The following is a 17,282-nucleotide window of genomic DNA, read 5'->3' as shown; positions in this document are numbered from 1 at the left end:
GGGTGTTTTGGTAATTAAAAAGGAAAACTTAAATATCCGCTTGTCATATTATTTTACAATTTCAAAGCAAGTTTTCCATCAATCTGTTGGTATAAAAACATTTTTTAAACAGTTGTGTAACAAGGCTATGATATGTTTGTGTTCATGTATATTCATGTTACATGCGGCCCTCTCAGGACAGCCATAATTGCGATGTGGCCCTCAATAAACAAGAATTTGAGCCCATTCAACAATACTCTGATCGTAAGAATGGAAATAAACTGCCACTTGCTAATACCTTTTGACACTCCATTAGGCGGCAGTGCGCCAAAAGTAAAGGAAAGCAGTCAGCATGGAAATGCCCTTGCAGCACTAACTCTTCCGGGACGCTACAATATACACCCCCCGCTCCCCCTTACCCCCCACCTTAACCCCGACAACCTCAACCTCCTCATGCTCTTTAGGGAGAGCATGTCCCAAATTCCAAGCTGCTGTTTTGAGGCATGTTAAAAAAAATAATGCACTTTGTGACTTCAATAATAAATATGGCAGTGCCATGTTAGCATTTTTTTCCATAACTTGAGTTGATTTATTTTGGAAAACCTTGTGACATTATTTAAAGGCCTACTGAAATGAATTTTTTTATTTAAACGGGGATAGCAGATCCATTCTATGTGTCATACTTGATCATTTCGCGATATTGCCATATTTTTGCTGAAAGGATTTAGTAGAGACCAATGACGATAAAGATCGCTACTTTTGGTATCTGATAAAAAAAAAGCCTTGCCCCTACCGGAAGTAGCGTGACGTAGTCAGTTGAAAGGCTCCTCACATTTTCCTATTGTTTTCAATGCAGCTAGAGCGATTCGGACCGAGAAAGTGACGATTACCCCATTAATTTGAGCGAGGATGAAAGATTCGTGGATAAGGAACGTTAGAGTGAAGGACTAGAATGCAGTGCAAGACATATCTTTTTTCGCTCTGACCGTAACTTAGGTACAAGCTGGCTCATTGGATTCCACACTCTCTTCTTTTTCTATTGTGGATCACGGATTTGTATTTTAAACCACCTCGGAAATGGTCATTCACAGTGACTTTTATCTCCACGACAATACATCGACGAAACACTTTAGCTACGGAGCTAACGTGATAGCATCGTGCTTAACTGCATATAGAAACAAAATAAATAAATCCCTGACTGGAAGGATAGACAGAAGATCAACAATACTATTAAACCAGGGACATGTAAATACACGGTTAATGCTTTCCAGCCTGGCGAAGGTTAACAATGCTGTTGCTAACGACGCCATTGAAGCTAACTTAGCAACCGGACGTCACAAAGCTATGCTAAAAACATTAGCTATCCACCTGCGCCAGCCAGCCCTCATCTGCTCATCAACACCCGTGCTCACCTGCGTTCCAGCGATCAACGGTGCGACGAAGGAATTCACCCGATCATAGATGCGGTCGGGGAGACGGGGGAAGTTAAAGTGAGTTCGGAGGCTAGCGCGTCTGCTATCCATCTCTGTCCTCCTGGCTGTGTTGCTGTAGTCCGCCGCTAATACACCGATCCCACCTACAACTTTCTTCTTTGCAGTCTCCATTGTTCATTAAACAAATTGCAAAAAATTCACCAACACAGATGTCCAGAATACTGTGGAATTTTGAAATGAAAACAGAGCTTTTTTGTATTGTATTCAATGGGGTACCAATACTTCCGTATCAATCGTTTACGTCACGTGCATACGTCATCATATCTAGACGTTTTCAACCGGAAGTGTGGCTGGAAATTTTAAATTGCACTTTATAAATTAACCCGGCCGTATTGGCATGTTGCCATGTTAAGATTTCATCATTGATATAATAATAATAATAATAATACCTGGGATTTATATAGCGCTTTTCTAAGTACCCAAAGTCGCTTTACATGTTAAAAACCCATCATTCATTCACACCTGGTGGTGGTAAGCTACTTTCGTAGCCACAGCTGCCCTGGGGTAGACTGACAGATATATAAACTATCAGACTGCATGGTCGGTAGTAGTGGTTTTCAGTAGGCCTTTAATGCATCCAGCGGGGCATCACAACAAAATTAGGCATAATAATGTGTTAATTCCACGACTGTATATATCGGTATCGGTTGATATCGGAATCGGTAATAAAGAGTTGGACAATATCAGATATGGGCAAAAAAGCCATTATCGGACATCTTTACTAAAAATGGTTATGTGTATTTAAATACCAACTATTGTGTTGTTGGTGACTAAGTATATTATTAATTGTTATTTTAAAAAGTCCGATTTTTGTCATTACATTCTGATTTTTTTCTTATTTGAAACCACACAACTTTTTAGATGTTAACAGACACATTAGGTATATTTGCACAAAGTATCGTATCAGTATCGCCGATACCAGCCTAAATATTACCCGAAAAGGAGATGAGTGATATCGCACATCACTAGTATCGACCATTGCCATGTGGCGTGTAGGAATTGCCACTGCACAAACAGTCTACTATGTCCCAGCACTGATATCATTATCAGATCACTGTTCAATGGAAAAAGACATGTTCTTATTAACGATGGACATTTATTAACACATGAACATTTATTAACAATGAACATTTATTAACACATGAACAAACACAAAAGTACCGAAAATTGGTACCACCGAGTATTGGTTAAAATGTAAACGTCACCTCTTGTTTTTACTCAGAGGTCTCACTCGCCCCGCCCGGGGCATCCCATCAACCACAACCTCGTCATCACTGTTGGCAACGAGCTCACAGGCTCCTCCTCGCATCACCACGACAGGTAAGGATTGAAGGAAATCCCAACATCTTTTCCAAAGTGCATTGGTTGACTGAAGTCGAAAAGGTTTATTTGCTTTTGAAATGTAAACACTAAACAGGCAGAGTACAAACAATTGGGTAAATATTATTATTTTTCTTTTTACTCGCCGTATTTTCCGAACTATGGTGCGCCCCGGTAATAAGCCGCACCCACTAAATTTTATGGGGGGAAAGGAAGAATTCATAAGAGTAGAAACGCTATGGACGATTAGAAGACACTTGTACTTCCGGTTCAAAGCTTTAAACAGCAGGAAACACTTGTAGGCATTCACCCAGCAGCACCTGCAGTGAGTGACCTCGCCCAAAAGATGGCACTATAGGCACCTTTTTAGTGTCTTTGCATGTGTTTCATTAAGCCAGTCAGCAAAGAAAAATCCACAAATTAGCCGCACCGTTTCAAAAGCCGCAGGGTTCAAAGCCTAGGAAAAAAGCAGCGGCTTATGGTTTAATAATTTTTTTTTTTGTTTGTTTTTTTTAAATCTTTTTGGAATGAAGCTTTACGCTTTGCTGTGTGTAATTCTGCAGGGACCTACACCGCAAGTATGAGCACAGTCACAGCCGAGAACGAAGTCCGGACCGGAGCCGGGCAAAAAGTCGAGGACGCAGCAAGAGCCGGGCGAGGAGCAAGAGCCGGGCAAGGAGCAAGAGTCGCAGTTTGGACCGCAGCCGGGCTAAGAGCCGGGGTCGCAGTAAGAGCCGCCCTCGCCTCAGGTCTAGATCCAGTTCCAGTTCTAGATCCAGGTCCAGAGGGAGGAGCCATGGTCGGTCCTCGCCAAGTCGGAACCGCAGCAAAAGCAGGAGTAGTCGAAGAAGCTCCAGCAGTAGCGCTGAACGAGGAAGCAGGAGAAACTTGAACCAGCTGCGAGGCGTTGGCCGCAGGAAGGCGCTGGATAACACTTGGAGTCTGCCCACCAAGTCCATACTGAAGAAACACGGCGAAAATGAAGACTCGCCACCACTAAGGGTGTGTTGCTGCCCGAATTTGGTATTAGCTTACTGCTCAAAGGGCATGATGCGTGCAGCAGACTGCAGCCCCCTCATTCATGTCTAATGTTACTAAGGCCACTCTCTGAGTGACATCATTAATAATTCTAATGTAGCGCTGTCAACACACAAGTTAGCCCTCGCTAGATGACATCATTAATATGCTAGTGTAGCGCTGTCAACATGCTAGTTAGCCCTAGCTAGATGACATTATTAATAATGCTAATGTAGCGCTGTCAACACGCTGGTTAGCCCTAGTTACCGTATTTTTCGGATTATAAATCGCTCCGGGGTATAAGTTGCACTGGCCGAAAATGCATAATAAAGAAGGAAAAAAACATATATAAGTCGCACTAGAGCATAGGTGTCAAACTCTGGACCGCGGTCCAAATTTGGCCCGCCGTGTAATTTCATTTGGCCCTTGAGGCAATATCAAATTAACATTAGAGCTGGCCCGCCGGTATTATACAGCAGCTGTGCCACTGTAACACCGCATTCACCGCTAATACTCATACTTGCCAACCCTCCCGATTTTCAGTGCCCCTCTTGAAAGTCTCCCGGGGCAACCATTCTCCCGAATTTCTCCCGATTTCCACCCGGACAACAATATTGGGGGCGTGCCTTAAAGGCACTGCCTTTAGCGTCCTCTACAACCTGTCGTCACGTCTGCTTTTCCTCCATACAAACAGCGTGCCGGCCCCTGTCACATGATATATGCGGCTTCTACACACACATAAGTGAATGCAATGCATACTTGATCAACAGCCATACAGGTCACACTGAGGGTGACCGCATAAACAACTTTAACACCGTTACAAATATGCGCTACACTGTGAATCCACACCAAACAAGAATGACAAACACCTTTCGGGAGAACATCTGCACCGTAACACAACATAAACACAACAGAACAAATACCCAGAACCCCTTGCAGCACTAACTCTTCCGGGACGCTACAAAATGCAACCCCCGCTACCACCAAACCCCGCCCACATGAAGCAATAATTAAAGTTTTATTCATGCACTTTCTCTTGCTACTTCAAGGCTTGAATGTTTGATTCATTCATTATTGTTATTTTATTTTCAAATTTATTATTAGCCTGTGGAAAAAGTTTATTTTGATATTTACCTCAGAAGGCTGCAAATAGAAAAGAGGCATTCAATTTGTATTTACATTTTATTTGATATGCCATTGATATTTTTGAATTATTATTATTATTATTATTTGAAACTCGATTTTGCATGTCACTATAAAGTTATATAAGCCTTGCTTGTTCAATATTCAATGCAAAACTTGTTTGGGTCCCTATTAAAAGGTTAATTTGTTCAACCTTGGCCTGCGGCTTTGTTCAGTTTTAAATTTTGGCCCACTCTGTATTTGAGTTTGACACCCCTGCACTGGAGTATAAGTCACATTTTTTGTGGAAATGTATTTAATAAAACCCAACACCAAGAATAGACATTTGAAAGGCAATTTAAAATAAATAAAGAATAGTGAACAACAGGCTGAATAAGTGTACGTTATATGAGGCATAAATAACCAACTGAGAACGTGCCTGGTATGTTAAGGTAACATATTATGGTAAGAGTCATTCAAATAACTATAACATATAGAACATGCTATACGTTTACCAAACAATCTGTCACTCTTAATCGCTAAATCCGATGAAATCTTCTTTCTCTGTGTCGCTTCTAAACTACTCTGCCAACTCCGAAGGTAGACAATGCGCCGCTTCCTCTTCTATCAGTATGTCGCTTACGTCAGCGTCAACGTCAGTTGCAGTTCCAATTATTCCAGCCTTTCTGAATCCGGACAGACGTGTGTGTGTGACGATTGCTGACATACGCCTAGTATTTTACGTGAATGACATAAATGATATTATTTGATATTTTACAATAATGTGTTAATCATTTCACACATAACTCGCTCCAGAGTATAAATCGCAACCCCGGCCAAACTATGAAAAAAACTGCAATTTATAATCCGAAAAATACAGTAGATTACAACATTAATAATGTTAGTGTAGCACTGTCAACACGTTAGTTAGCCCTAGCTAGATGACGTCATTAATAATGCTAGTGTAGCACTGTCAACACGCTAGTTAGCCCTAGCTAGATGACATCATTAATAATGCTAGTGTAGCACTGTCAACACGCTAGTTAGCCCTAGCTAGATGACATCATTAATAATGCTAGTGTAGTGCTGTCAACACGCCAGTTAGCCCTAGCTAGATGACATTATTAATAATGCTAGTGTAGCGCTGTCAACACGCTAGTTAGCTCTAGCTAGATGACGTCATTAATAATGCTAGTGTAGCGCTGTCAACATGCTAGCTATCTCCGCAGCACATCTTTCCTATTTTTTCTTCATTCATTCATTTGCCTATCAAGTATCTAAAAAGCTTTGTCACTGAGGCGCGTCTGGCTTTTGTTTCAGAGCACAGACTCGCCGAGAGAAGCGGCGGGGTCCACCATTTCTACCGTGGCCGAGCAACTGCTGCAGGCTTGCAGAGGGATGGAGCCGGCCGCCATGGCGTCCATGTTGATGCAGCTGCAGTCCGACCCGCTGATCGCTCAGAGTGTGGACATCAAAGAGATCGTCAACCTACTGGACGCCGGCATGAGCGGAACAGCAGAGAGCCCAGAAAAGACGGCGGCGGACATGGACGACGAGGAGAAGTTCCTGTACGGGGAGTCTTTGGAGCCCAAATATTCGGCGCAGTCTCAGCCGGCCCAGAGCCACACGTTTGATCTTACCGAGGACGTAACGGAGGAGGCGCTGTACAGAGATTATCTGCCTCGCGCCGCCTCCCCCATGTATGGCACCCCACCTGTGGCGTTGCCCCACCTCCAGGCCCCTCCTACCACCAGCGACGTGGACGCTATCTGGCCTCCCTCCGGCCTCAGGCCCGACAGCGCCGCCCCGGCGTCGACTTCTGCCCCCGAGTCAGAAGAAGTGACGCACAAGCAGGATTTGGACGAGTACCAGAACATCCAGAACTTGCTGAAAACCATCGGCTTGGACCTCGGCGTGACCGAGATAACTAAAATGGCCGCCAGGACCAAGGAGCGGCTGGAGGGAAACAAGCCCGCCCGCAAGACGCCAACGAAGCGCAGACGCCACTCGTCCAGCAGTTTGGAGGAAAGCCGCGGGAGGCGTAGCCACAGTAGTAGTAGCAGCAGCAGCAGCAGCTCGGACTCCAGCGGCGACGATGCCGCACGCGCTGCCTCCAAAGAGTCGCAGCAGCAAGCGTCCGACACCCCGACGGCACCGCCCATGCTGCCCTTCCCCTCCTATCCCCCACCCCAGGTGCACAACATGATGCCCGCCGCCTACCAGCCCGCCGGCTACAGCCAGTACGGCGGCTTCGGGCCATACACACAGCCGCAGTGGTCGCCCATGTACCCGGCGCCCAACAACTTCCACCCCTCCCTGCCGTACGACCAACAGCCACCCCCCGAGTGCAAGGTCAAAGGTCAGTCGCCGTCCCAATGTCCGACATGAAGACGTCACCCCCGTGACTTTTCTCTTCCTCTTCGCCAGCATCTCCCGTCCTCGTCCAGGTGTCGAAGCAGGAAAACAATGAGAGCGAGAAGCAGAAGGTCGGTGTCTTGGTCTGGGGCAGGGGTAGGGAACCTATGGCTCTAGAGCCAGATGTGGCTCTTTTGATGACTGCATCTGGCTCTCAGATAAATCTTAGCTGACATTGCTTAACACGATAAGTAATGAATAATTCAGCTGGTAATCACAGTGTTAAAAATAACGTTCAAAAATAAAACATTCTCATGCATTTTAATCCATCCATCCGTTTTCTACCACACCTGTTCAAGAAGTCGCATTAATGGTAAGAAGTATTTTATTTATTATTGGTTAGCTTCAGAATAACAATGTTATTAAAAAGAATAAGAGACTTATTATTAGGGTTGGGTATCGTTTGAATTCGAACGATTCCAATTCCGATTCCTGACGATTCTCGATTCCGATTCTTTTAAGAGGCAGGGTCAAAAAAAAGTTTAGGATATTTTAAATGAGCTAGCTAACCTATAGTCTTTCTGAATTAAATAGTCTGACATTCTCCATCAATTTTAATTCTATTAACTTTTTATGAACTTTACTATAAATTCCTCACAGGGCTGTTTTCAACTAGAATATAAATATCAAATCTATGAACTTGAATATAAATATTATAAATTATGAATACATTTTCCCAGGGGTACACTTTCCTCAAGAGAGCTTTATTTTTGAAAACCTCATGAAAACACATTTACACACACAAGTGTATGATGCTGCAGGTACTTAAAAATGTTACCGTGCTCCCACTGATGGGCTAACCTGGTGCAGAAAAGCAAATAAACAATAAGAAACAACTTGCAAAACCCAGTCCAGATTAGCAGCAGGTACAGTATAAAATCAGAGACAGTTCTTGTTTAGGAAAATGACCATATCCGCCTTTTCAGGCAGGATGCGTGAGCGTTCTGGACAGATAGTGTCTCCTGCTGTGGAAAATACACGTTCGCTGGGTGTGGAAGAAGCTTGAATGCATAAATAGGAGAAAGCGCGATCTGACAGCAAAGGATAAGTCTTTTGTTGGTTCCACCGGACCACCACCATGCAGCAGGGTCGTCAGACATAAGTATCGGTGGAACGTCCTGGTACATCTGCAGCTCTCTCTCTCCACTCGTTTCTTGATGGACAGGGAGCTCTGTTATTTCGCGGTTATTTAATTTTTTTTTTGTAAAGTAAAGCCACACTTTCGACCGCCGACGCCCGCTATCCATGCTTGAGCTTGACTGACTCGCTCGGCTATGCTAACACTTCCGGCGGTGGGCGCTTCTTCGTTGGTGCTCAGCGGCTTCTTCTTCCGGTTCGGCGGACATACTATTTTTTTTTTTTTTTTTTTTTCCGGTCGGCGGACTGGGTATCGAAAATAGGAATCGAAATTTAAACTTTTGAACGATACCGGGAGAATCGGAAAGTTAGTCCCGGTTCCACTCGATACTCGATACCCATCCCTACTTATTATACTCTAAAAATGTTGGTCTTACTTAAAAATGCATGCATCTAGTTGTATTCGGTGTTAAAAAATATTATATGGCTCTCACGGAAATACATTTTAAAATATTTGGCTTTCATGGCTCTCTCAGCCAAAAAGGTTCCCGACCCCTGGGGTAAACGATATCATTATGTATCGCAGTGATAAATGAAATCATTATGTATCGCTGTAGACACCTCATCGATATCAATGAAAAATGCGTTCGACACTGTGCAGGTACTGGAAGAGCGTGAGAACCTGAAACAGGAGCGGGACATGCGGATGAAAAAGAAGGAATACTTCATTAAAGAATTGGAGGACCTACGCAAGCAGCAAGGTTCTACCGTGTGGCGGCCATGTTGACTCGGGTGGGGCGACGCCCTGGCATCAGCTGACTGGCCGGCGGCCATGTTTGTTGTGCTTTCAGGTGAGCTGCTGAGGAAGAAGAGGCGAGAGAAAGACGGCCACAAAGACCCGCTGCTGCAGGAGATCGGCCGCGTGCAGGAGGACATCATCAAACGGATCTCCAACCTCCGCAAGGAGCACGAGGCCGCCGAGAAGAAACACAGCGAGATCGACAAAGTGGCGCTCATCCTGGGGCTGAGCGCTTCCGACCGCCCCCACAGGCTGGTTGACGCGCAGGAGGACGACGCTTCGCAGCCCCGCAGCAAAATGCAGGCGAACGAGCACAGCCCTGGACGCCAACAAGATGGCAGCATGTCTCAGAAGGTATGTTAGTGAGCGATTTTTTAAAGAATTGCAATTCTCAATTCTTAATTTATTTTAAAAATCTAGTTATTTTTCTATATATATTATTTTTTAATCTGTCCTGTCCAGCCAAATCATATTGTTGATGTAGATCAGAGGTGTCCAAACATTTTCCAGCGAGGGCCACACAGAAAAATTTAAGGATGCGAGGGCCACTTTTATACATTTTGTATATGAAAAATACTCAAACCAAAACAATGTAGGTAAACATCTGCTAACATTTGAAAAAAACTTCTACATCTTAGCTTTGTGTTATAGACAAAGCAATAAAATCATTCATGATTATTTTAATAATGATTTTATTTGTATTTATGTTAACTGTGCTCTAAAGTAAGCTTGTATTTACTAATATTGCTATTATACCGTCAACTGAAACGCTTTTGAGGGCTTTAGTACACTCAAAAACAAATATGTGTTTTTAGTTGATAATAATAACATGAATATTTTCTTATATTATCAGAATCCGCTTTCTTGGCCAAGTAAGTTCAACACACAAGGAATTTGACTTGGTAGACTGTGCTCTGTTCATTTGCAGTTTCAAATACTGTTTCTTATTCTAAAAGATAACACAGGCTTTATTCTGCTCTTCCTGAATGTTGCAATTGAGTTAGCCAAATTGGTAAACAGGTATTTGAATAAGAGATGAAAAATAAAACCTTGAGGTGTTTTGTTGCTATTGTCCACAATGAAGTCACCGTAAAACTAAGTGCACGTGGGAAGCAGGTTAAATTAATAATACAGTTTGGAGTCAACTGAAAAATGCAATCCAGTTATACAGGACAAAGGTTGAGCTCCAATGCCGTTAGCGTAATGCTAGCGTACAATGGATTAGTTCATTGCCAGGCTAACCAAAATGAGCATGGCCAATGACAGTGTATATATAAACAAACACCCACATTCATATCTATGGTCAATTTAGTCTCCAATGAATCTAACATGCATGTTTTTGGAATGTGAGAGTTGGCTGAAATAAAGCATTGAGCAACATGTTGATGATATTTGAGAAGTTTTTCAAACCAATTAGTATATCCATTCATACAATATATTGCTTAAAGAGGACCTGCACTTTGTTTGGAATTTTTTCTGTCGCTCACAATCATCATGAGAGACAAGAAGACAAAAGGTTTTTCTTTTTTTGCATTCTAACATGTAAAAATCGTCTCATTCTTGGTGGCTAGCAATCCAGCTAATGGGAGAGATCTATACTACCTCTAAATCACTTTAAAAATGTATTCAAAAACCGTCAACAATACTTCATTTACGTTCTGTAACCTGTATAATAACCAAGCTGTAGCAACATTGTTATTGTAAGAGTGAAAACTGAGGAACTCTTTTTATAGCGTAGTAACACATCGGCTGTATTAGCTGTAGAAGCTCGCTACGGCATGAGATAAGCTAGCTTCTATGTCAGCATGAAACGCGTTTGAGTTAGTAATGCACAACACTGCAATAGGACACCAATCTGAACGGACTTAAAAACATGAACAATCATTACAGTATCTGTAAAGTATTATTTCATGTTGTGTTTGTACACAGCTAGCCAGACAGCGTATGTACTGTAGTAGTACTAACACGAATGACGTGCTGCATGTATCATGATCTGTATAAAGTGTGACTCATTCGATGGACAATTGTCCGTTTGGTCCAGCTGGCCGGGGATTTTTTTCCCGGTTTATTTGGGTAGGCTCTCCATTTATTTGGAAATAGCCTGGCTTCAAATACCACATTTTGCTCCTTTGAGTCACTTTCACCTCACTCTCTCGGCTTCCGTCTGCTCCAATGTGTCACTCTTCCTTTGTGCTCGTTTCTAGAAGCAGTAGTTCATCCTCTGTATATTCAGCTTCAAAAATATAAGGTTGTGAATCGTAATTTGTCCAAAAGTAGTTGTCTTTGTTGTTTGTTACCAAATTTGTTGCCGGAAGTTGGAAGTGCGTCGCTATTGAAACAGAAATAAATGCGCAGTGGAAATTGGTCCCGTCAATGATTAAAATGACTAAAATACTTTTAAATATTGTACATAATACATATTGTTAAGAAGGTGTCTATTCCTACATTATACAAATACTTGCAGTGTGTATATTGTACATATTACATATTGTTATGAAGGTGTCTTTTACTACATTATATATATACTTGCAGTGTTTATTGTACATATTACATATTGTTATGAAGGGGCCTGTTACTACATTATATATATATACTTGCAGTGTTTCTATTGTACATATTACATATTGTTATGAAGGTGTCTGTTACTACATTATATATATATATATATGTATGTATATATATATATATATATATATATATATATATATATATATATATATATATATATATATATATATATATATATATATATATATATATATATATATATATATATATATATATATATATACTTGCAGTGTGTATATAGTACATATTGTTATGAAGGTGTCTGTTACTACATTCTATATACTGTATACTTGCAGTGTGTATATTGTACATATTACATATTGTTATCAGGGTGTCTGTTACTACATTATATATATACTTGCGGTGTGTATATTGTACATATTACATATTGTTATGAAGATGTCTGTTACTACATGATATAAATACTTGCAGTGTGTATATTGTACATATTACATATTGTTATGAAGGTGTCTTTTACTACATTATATATGGGGATGATACTCGAAACCGGTTTTCCCGGTTGTTCGATAAGAAAAGAACCGAGTCCTCGGACTCTAATCCCTATAGTAAAGAAAAAGAGTTGGTTCTTTATTCGAATCCCGTCCCGACCAGAAATGCTCCGTGTGACATCACAAGAAATGACGTCACGTAGCTCAGTCATTAGGCGCAGATAGGGAAAGCAGGAAAACAATAGACCGGAAAAAGCGCTCCAATGTGTAATAAAGTTCAAAACAAAAGGTATAATCCAATGAATAACTTTACTGAGAGATTTGAGCAGGGTACAAACACATGATGAACACTTTTACGACCAACCGGAAACATAGCAACCAGGCTAGCAACGCACCTCCTTTACGGCAGCTGTCGCAACGTTCTTATAGCAACCGCAGCACATACATATATATACAACATATATGACATGATCTCCCTTTTTTAACTTTTGTTTTTCTTTCCTTGTAAACAAAACAAAATCACACTGTATATGTGTTGTCTGTGTAATTATAAATAATGCAGACGAGGCGTGTTGGCTGAGTTCTTGACGTTTACTTTCACAGCGTACTCATAACCTCATTCTTAGCTGCCGGGTGACGACATGCAACACTTTTCGGGGCTACCGCGCATGCTCGTCACTCCCGTTGCATGCTGGGTAGTGTAGTTGTTATTTTCCCTAGCTCATAACATCACATCTTTCCCCATATAAAGAAAGATTTTAACTCAATAAAGTGTATTTCTTTTTTCAGCTTTAACTTTTCATTTTTTAGCATTGTAACCACATTTGCAAACAACTTTTCTCTTCATAGAATTTTCTTTCAATAAAGAAATAAAGTGCAAAAATGTCAAAGCATCATAACAAACAGTTATGTCAAATAGCAGCAGAAGTGCACTTTTTGGAGAGCTATATTATTTTCAGTTTTGTGCCCAAGGGACTGATTTTATTTAACACTATATTATTATTTATACACCTATAGTGATCACAGAGACAGGTTAATTTTGTGTTACTGTATATATTTGTTTTTCTGAAAAATCCCACTTAATATACTTTGGGTAACAACAGTCAATATTTATTTATTTTATTTTATTTTTTTAGGGGGGTAACAGTCAATATTTATTTATTTATTAGATTTTATTTTTTTCTTATATAATAAAAGTGAGCTTTTGTTAAACTAAATATTGTGTGTTTTTTTCCATATACAAAAACCTACTCTATCTGGACTCGATAAGAGAATCGATAAGGAATCGGTTCGATAAGAGGATTCGATAATAGGCTCGAACTCGATAATTTCTTATCAAACATCATCCCTAATTATATATACACTTGCAGTGTGTTTATTGTACATATAACATATTGTTATGAAGGTGTTTGGTACTACATTATATATATATATATATCTATTTTATTTTTTTAAAATATATATATATATACTTGCAGTGTGTATATTGTAAATATTGTTATGAAGGTGTCTTACTACATTGTATATATACTTGCAGTGTGTATATTGTACATATTACATATTGTTATGAAGGTGTCTGTTACTACATTATATATATACTTGCAGTGTGTATATTGTACATATTACATATTGTTATGAAGGTGTCTTGTTCCTACATTAAATATATACTTGCAGTGTGTATATTGTACATATTACATATTGTTATGAAGGTGTCTGTTACTACATTATATATACAGTATATATATTTGCAGTGTGTATATTGTACATATTACATTTGTTATGAAGGTTTCCGTTACTACATTATATATATTTATACTTGTAGTGTGTATCTAAAACGTTGATGGAGAGTTTTGAAGTTGTTTTAGAGGCTTTGAACGCTACAACAGCGAATCCCATTAGTCGCATCTTCCAAGGGATTTTTAACATCCTAAAAAAGATACGTGTGTTCTTGTCTCTCATAATGATTGTGAACGATAGGCAAAATACCAAAAAAAGTGCAGTTCCTCCTTAATTTTGCTTTCATGTACAGAAAATGATTTCATGTAAAAAAATTAAATTTAATTTGAAGGTGCGGCGGCATTTGTCTTTCAGTGATGGGACTAACGTGTTACAAAGTAACGCCGTTACTTTCGGCTGTAAATAGTAATATAACGCGTTATTTTTTATATTCAGTAACTCAGTTATCGTTACTGCATGATGCGTTACTGCGTTATTTTACGTTATTTTTTATGTAGTATCGGCTAGAAACTGAGAAGATCTGAGTGTGTTTTATTGGAGCGCTGCGGAAGAGGCGCGCCACACGCTGTCTGTGTGTGTGTGTGTGTGTGTGTGTGTGTGTGTGTGTGTGTGTGTGTGTGTGTGTGTGTGTGTGTGTGTGTGTGTGTGTGTGTGTGTGTGTGTGTGTGTGTGTGTGTGTGTGTGTGTGTGTGTGTGTGTGTGTGTGTGTGTGTGTGTGTGTGTGTGTGTGGGAGGGGGCGTGTCTGTGTTTACTAACAAGACATGGCGAAGCCCGAAGCCGAGTTTCTTATCATGGATATATTGTCACTACTTTTCTTATGTCGACCACAAAGAAAAGAACATTTTAGTTAAATGTAAGTTGTGTCTTGGATCAAAGATCCTATCCTAGCAATTCAAATCTGCTGAAACAGCTACAAAAGCAACATGCTCCGACGAAGCTAGTAAAGAGAGACACACTTCACCTCCTAAGCAACAGCGGCTGGATTTTAACAGGCACTGCGCACTGAAGGTACACACACTCTGTCAAGTCTCTTATATACTGTTGCTCTTTCATTCTAGATTTCTAAAGTGTTTGATTATCACATCACTCTAAATGTATAGACTATAAAGTTCACAAACATAAAGAGGGATGCTAGTGGGCCAGGCCAATCCTTCCTTATCTCTAAACTAAAACTGGGGAAATGTGTAGAGTGTTCTGGGCTTCAGACAGGATTTTATTTCAGAATTCCTTGAGAGAAAAAAACGCCTGGTTAGGCTTTGTGTATGTAGTGTGTGCTTTTCTTGGTTTACAGCTATGTTGTTATTATGCTGTTTGTTACTTATGTATGTTATGTTGCAGCTATTTAAAATAGTTGTGTCAATTTGTTCTGGCCTGAAACAAATTGGCCTTTTGAAACATGTATTTGTGTGTTGTATGTAGACCACATTGCTTAGCAGAGTTCAGTGATGCAAATGCATGTCAGGTTGATCAACAGATTGTATTATTCTCCAGTGCAATAACAGTACTGAAATGAAAGCTAAAAGGGCATTAAAGGGCACCTTAAAAAAAAATATATATAAAAAAATATACATAAGTAACTAAATAGTTACTTTTCACAGTAACACATTACTTTTTGGTGTAAGTAACTGAGTTAGTAACTGAGTTACTTTTGAAATATAGTAACTAGTAACTAAGTAGTTCCTGGTTTTCAGTAACTAACCCAACACTGGTGACAGTGCACCATGGTCATTTACGTGTAGTGGAAACCCTGAATTAACTTTAGAATAGAGAAGTGTTGGATACTTCTCTAGTTGCCTTATTTGTATTTGACTTTATTAAATGTTTGGGTATAATTTTAATAAACAAAATCAGTTTTCTATTAAGGAATACGAAGATTTATCACAGCTGTTTGTCTATTTAATGGAGGAATGTAGTTCATAGAACTGGCACGCAATGTTATTAAAAAGTATTGATTTTGAATCGAGAATCGGTTCTGAATCGAATCGTGTGGTGCCCAAAGATTCACAGCCCTGTAGGTTTGAGTCTTCACAAGGAACGCACTAAGACATGCAGAAGTATAACTGGAATCATTTGAATTAGAAGAGACATCTTGTGAATTGGGACGGTATAGCTCGGTTGGTAGAGCGGCCGTGCCAGCAACTTGAGGGTTGCAGGTTCGATCCCCGCTTCCGCCATCCTAGTCACTGCCGTTGTGTCCTTGGGCAAGACACTTTACCCACCTGCTCCCAGTGCCACCCACACTGGTTTAAATGTAACTTAGATATTGGTTTTCACAATGTAAAGCGCTTTGAGTCACTTGAGAAAAAGCGCTATATAAATGTAATTCACTTCACTTCACTTCAAATTGTTCAAATAAAGTTCCTTCATCTCATTTGTGCTGATGAGCATTTTTATGCCTGGCAGGTAAGAAAACTTTATTTATTTTTTATTTTTAAACCAGACTTCTGCCCTCACGGAACCTCACGCTAACTTTCCTCCGTCTTTATTTCTTAGCAGAAAGTCCCGGAACCCAAGCCGCCGGTCATTTCACAGACTCCGCCCCCTGACCCGTTTGAGTACTACGACGCCGGCAACCACTGGTGTAAAAACTGTAACACCACCTGCGGCTCCATGTTTGATTTTTTTACCCACTTGCACAGCAAAACGCACTCGAAGGTTTGTTTTGTTTTTTTGTGTTTTTGTTCCTTGAATACTTTGATTGGAAAATAGGCCTGCTAGCATGCTGAAGCTAGCGTAGCATGGTAAAGATGTAACGAGCTTATAATTAGTTGATGTTTTAGAAGTGTTGCAACTCCCTACTGCTCGTCAACGTTTTCGTCCGTCGCTTGACACGTTTGCTAATGTTTTCTCTTGGTCCAGACGCTGGACCCTTACCACAGGCCTTGGGCTTTGTCGCCGTCCAAAGTCCTTCAGAGCAAACCACCAACAGAAGAGAAGCTAACAAAACCAGCCAAAGGTACTTGGATGAAATTTTTACCTTCTGGACGACTCACGTCCTCATCATCATCATCGTTGTCGTCGTACCAGCCAGATCAAAGAGTCAAACCTTCGCCATTCTTTCATTTCCTGCTCTTTTCTGTAGCGCCTCCTTGTGGATTTTTAACATGTGCGACGTGTCTCGCAGGTTCGGAATTCCTACTTCCTGTCCGAGGATTTTTCTGTCTGCTGTGTAAGAAGTTCTTTGGAGACAGCATCTGTGCAGAAGAGCACACTACCACTCACTTTCACAACGACTGCTACAAGGTACACACTTTAGTCGCCGCCCAGTGGCGCTCATTTATGCGACAGTCACTTCTTAGCTTAGA

At 40.7% G+C, this 17,282-nt stretch overlaps 1 protein-coding gene across 6 annotated transcripts in view; it reads left to right on the top strand.

The window, feature by feature from the left end:
- LOC133657714 (zinc finger protein 318-like) overlaps positions 1 to 17,282 on the top strand; it is a 34,961-nt gene that overhangs the window by 2,040 nt on the left and 15,639 nt on the right. For 4 of the 6 annotated variants that reach the window (XR_009827340.1, XM_062059351.1, XM_062059350.1 and 1 more), the window contains exons 2-10: positions 2,695 to 2,792; positions 3,356 to 3,794; positions 6,252 to 7,290; positions 7,359 to 7,417; positions 9,085 to 9,184; positions 9,275 to 9,576; positions 16,471 to 16,632; positions 16,837 to 16,933; positions 17,102 to 17,220. Coding sequence is in view for 5 of the 6 variants with exons in the window: in XM_062059351.1 (XP_061915335.1) it covers positions 2,695 to 2,792; positions 3,356 to 3,794; positions 6,252 to 7,290; positions 7,359 to 7,417; positions 9,085 to 9,184; positions 9,275 to 9,576; positions 16,471 to 16,632; positions 16,837 to 16,933; positions 17,102 to 17,220 (2,415 nt within the window). In the remaining variant the exon portion in view is untranslated. The remainder of the gene's footprint in view (positions 1 to 2,694; positions 2,793 to 3,355; positions 3,795 to 6,251; positions 7,291 to 7,358; positions 7,418 to 9,084; positions 9,185 to 9,274; positions 9,577 to 16,470; positions 16,633 to 16,836; positions 16,934 to 17,101; positions 17,221 to 17,282) is intronic. The other 2 variants (XM_062059349.1, XM_062059352.1) reach the window with 2 other exon arrangements.

Source organism: Entelurus aequoreus, linkage group LG09 (assembly GCF_033978785.1).
Source record: "Entelurus aequoreus isolate RoL-2023_Sb linkage group LG09, RoL_Eaeq_v1.1, whole genome shotgun sequence".
Classification (NCBI taxonomy): domain Eukaryota; kingdom Metazoa; phylum Chordata; class Actinopteri; order Syngnathiformes; family Syngnathidae; genus Entelurus; species Entelurus aequoreus.
This window is presented reverse-complemented; position numbering and strand designations above follow the sequence as displayed.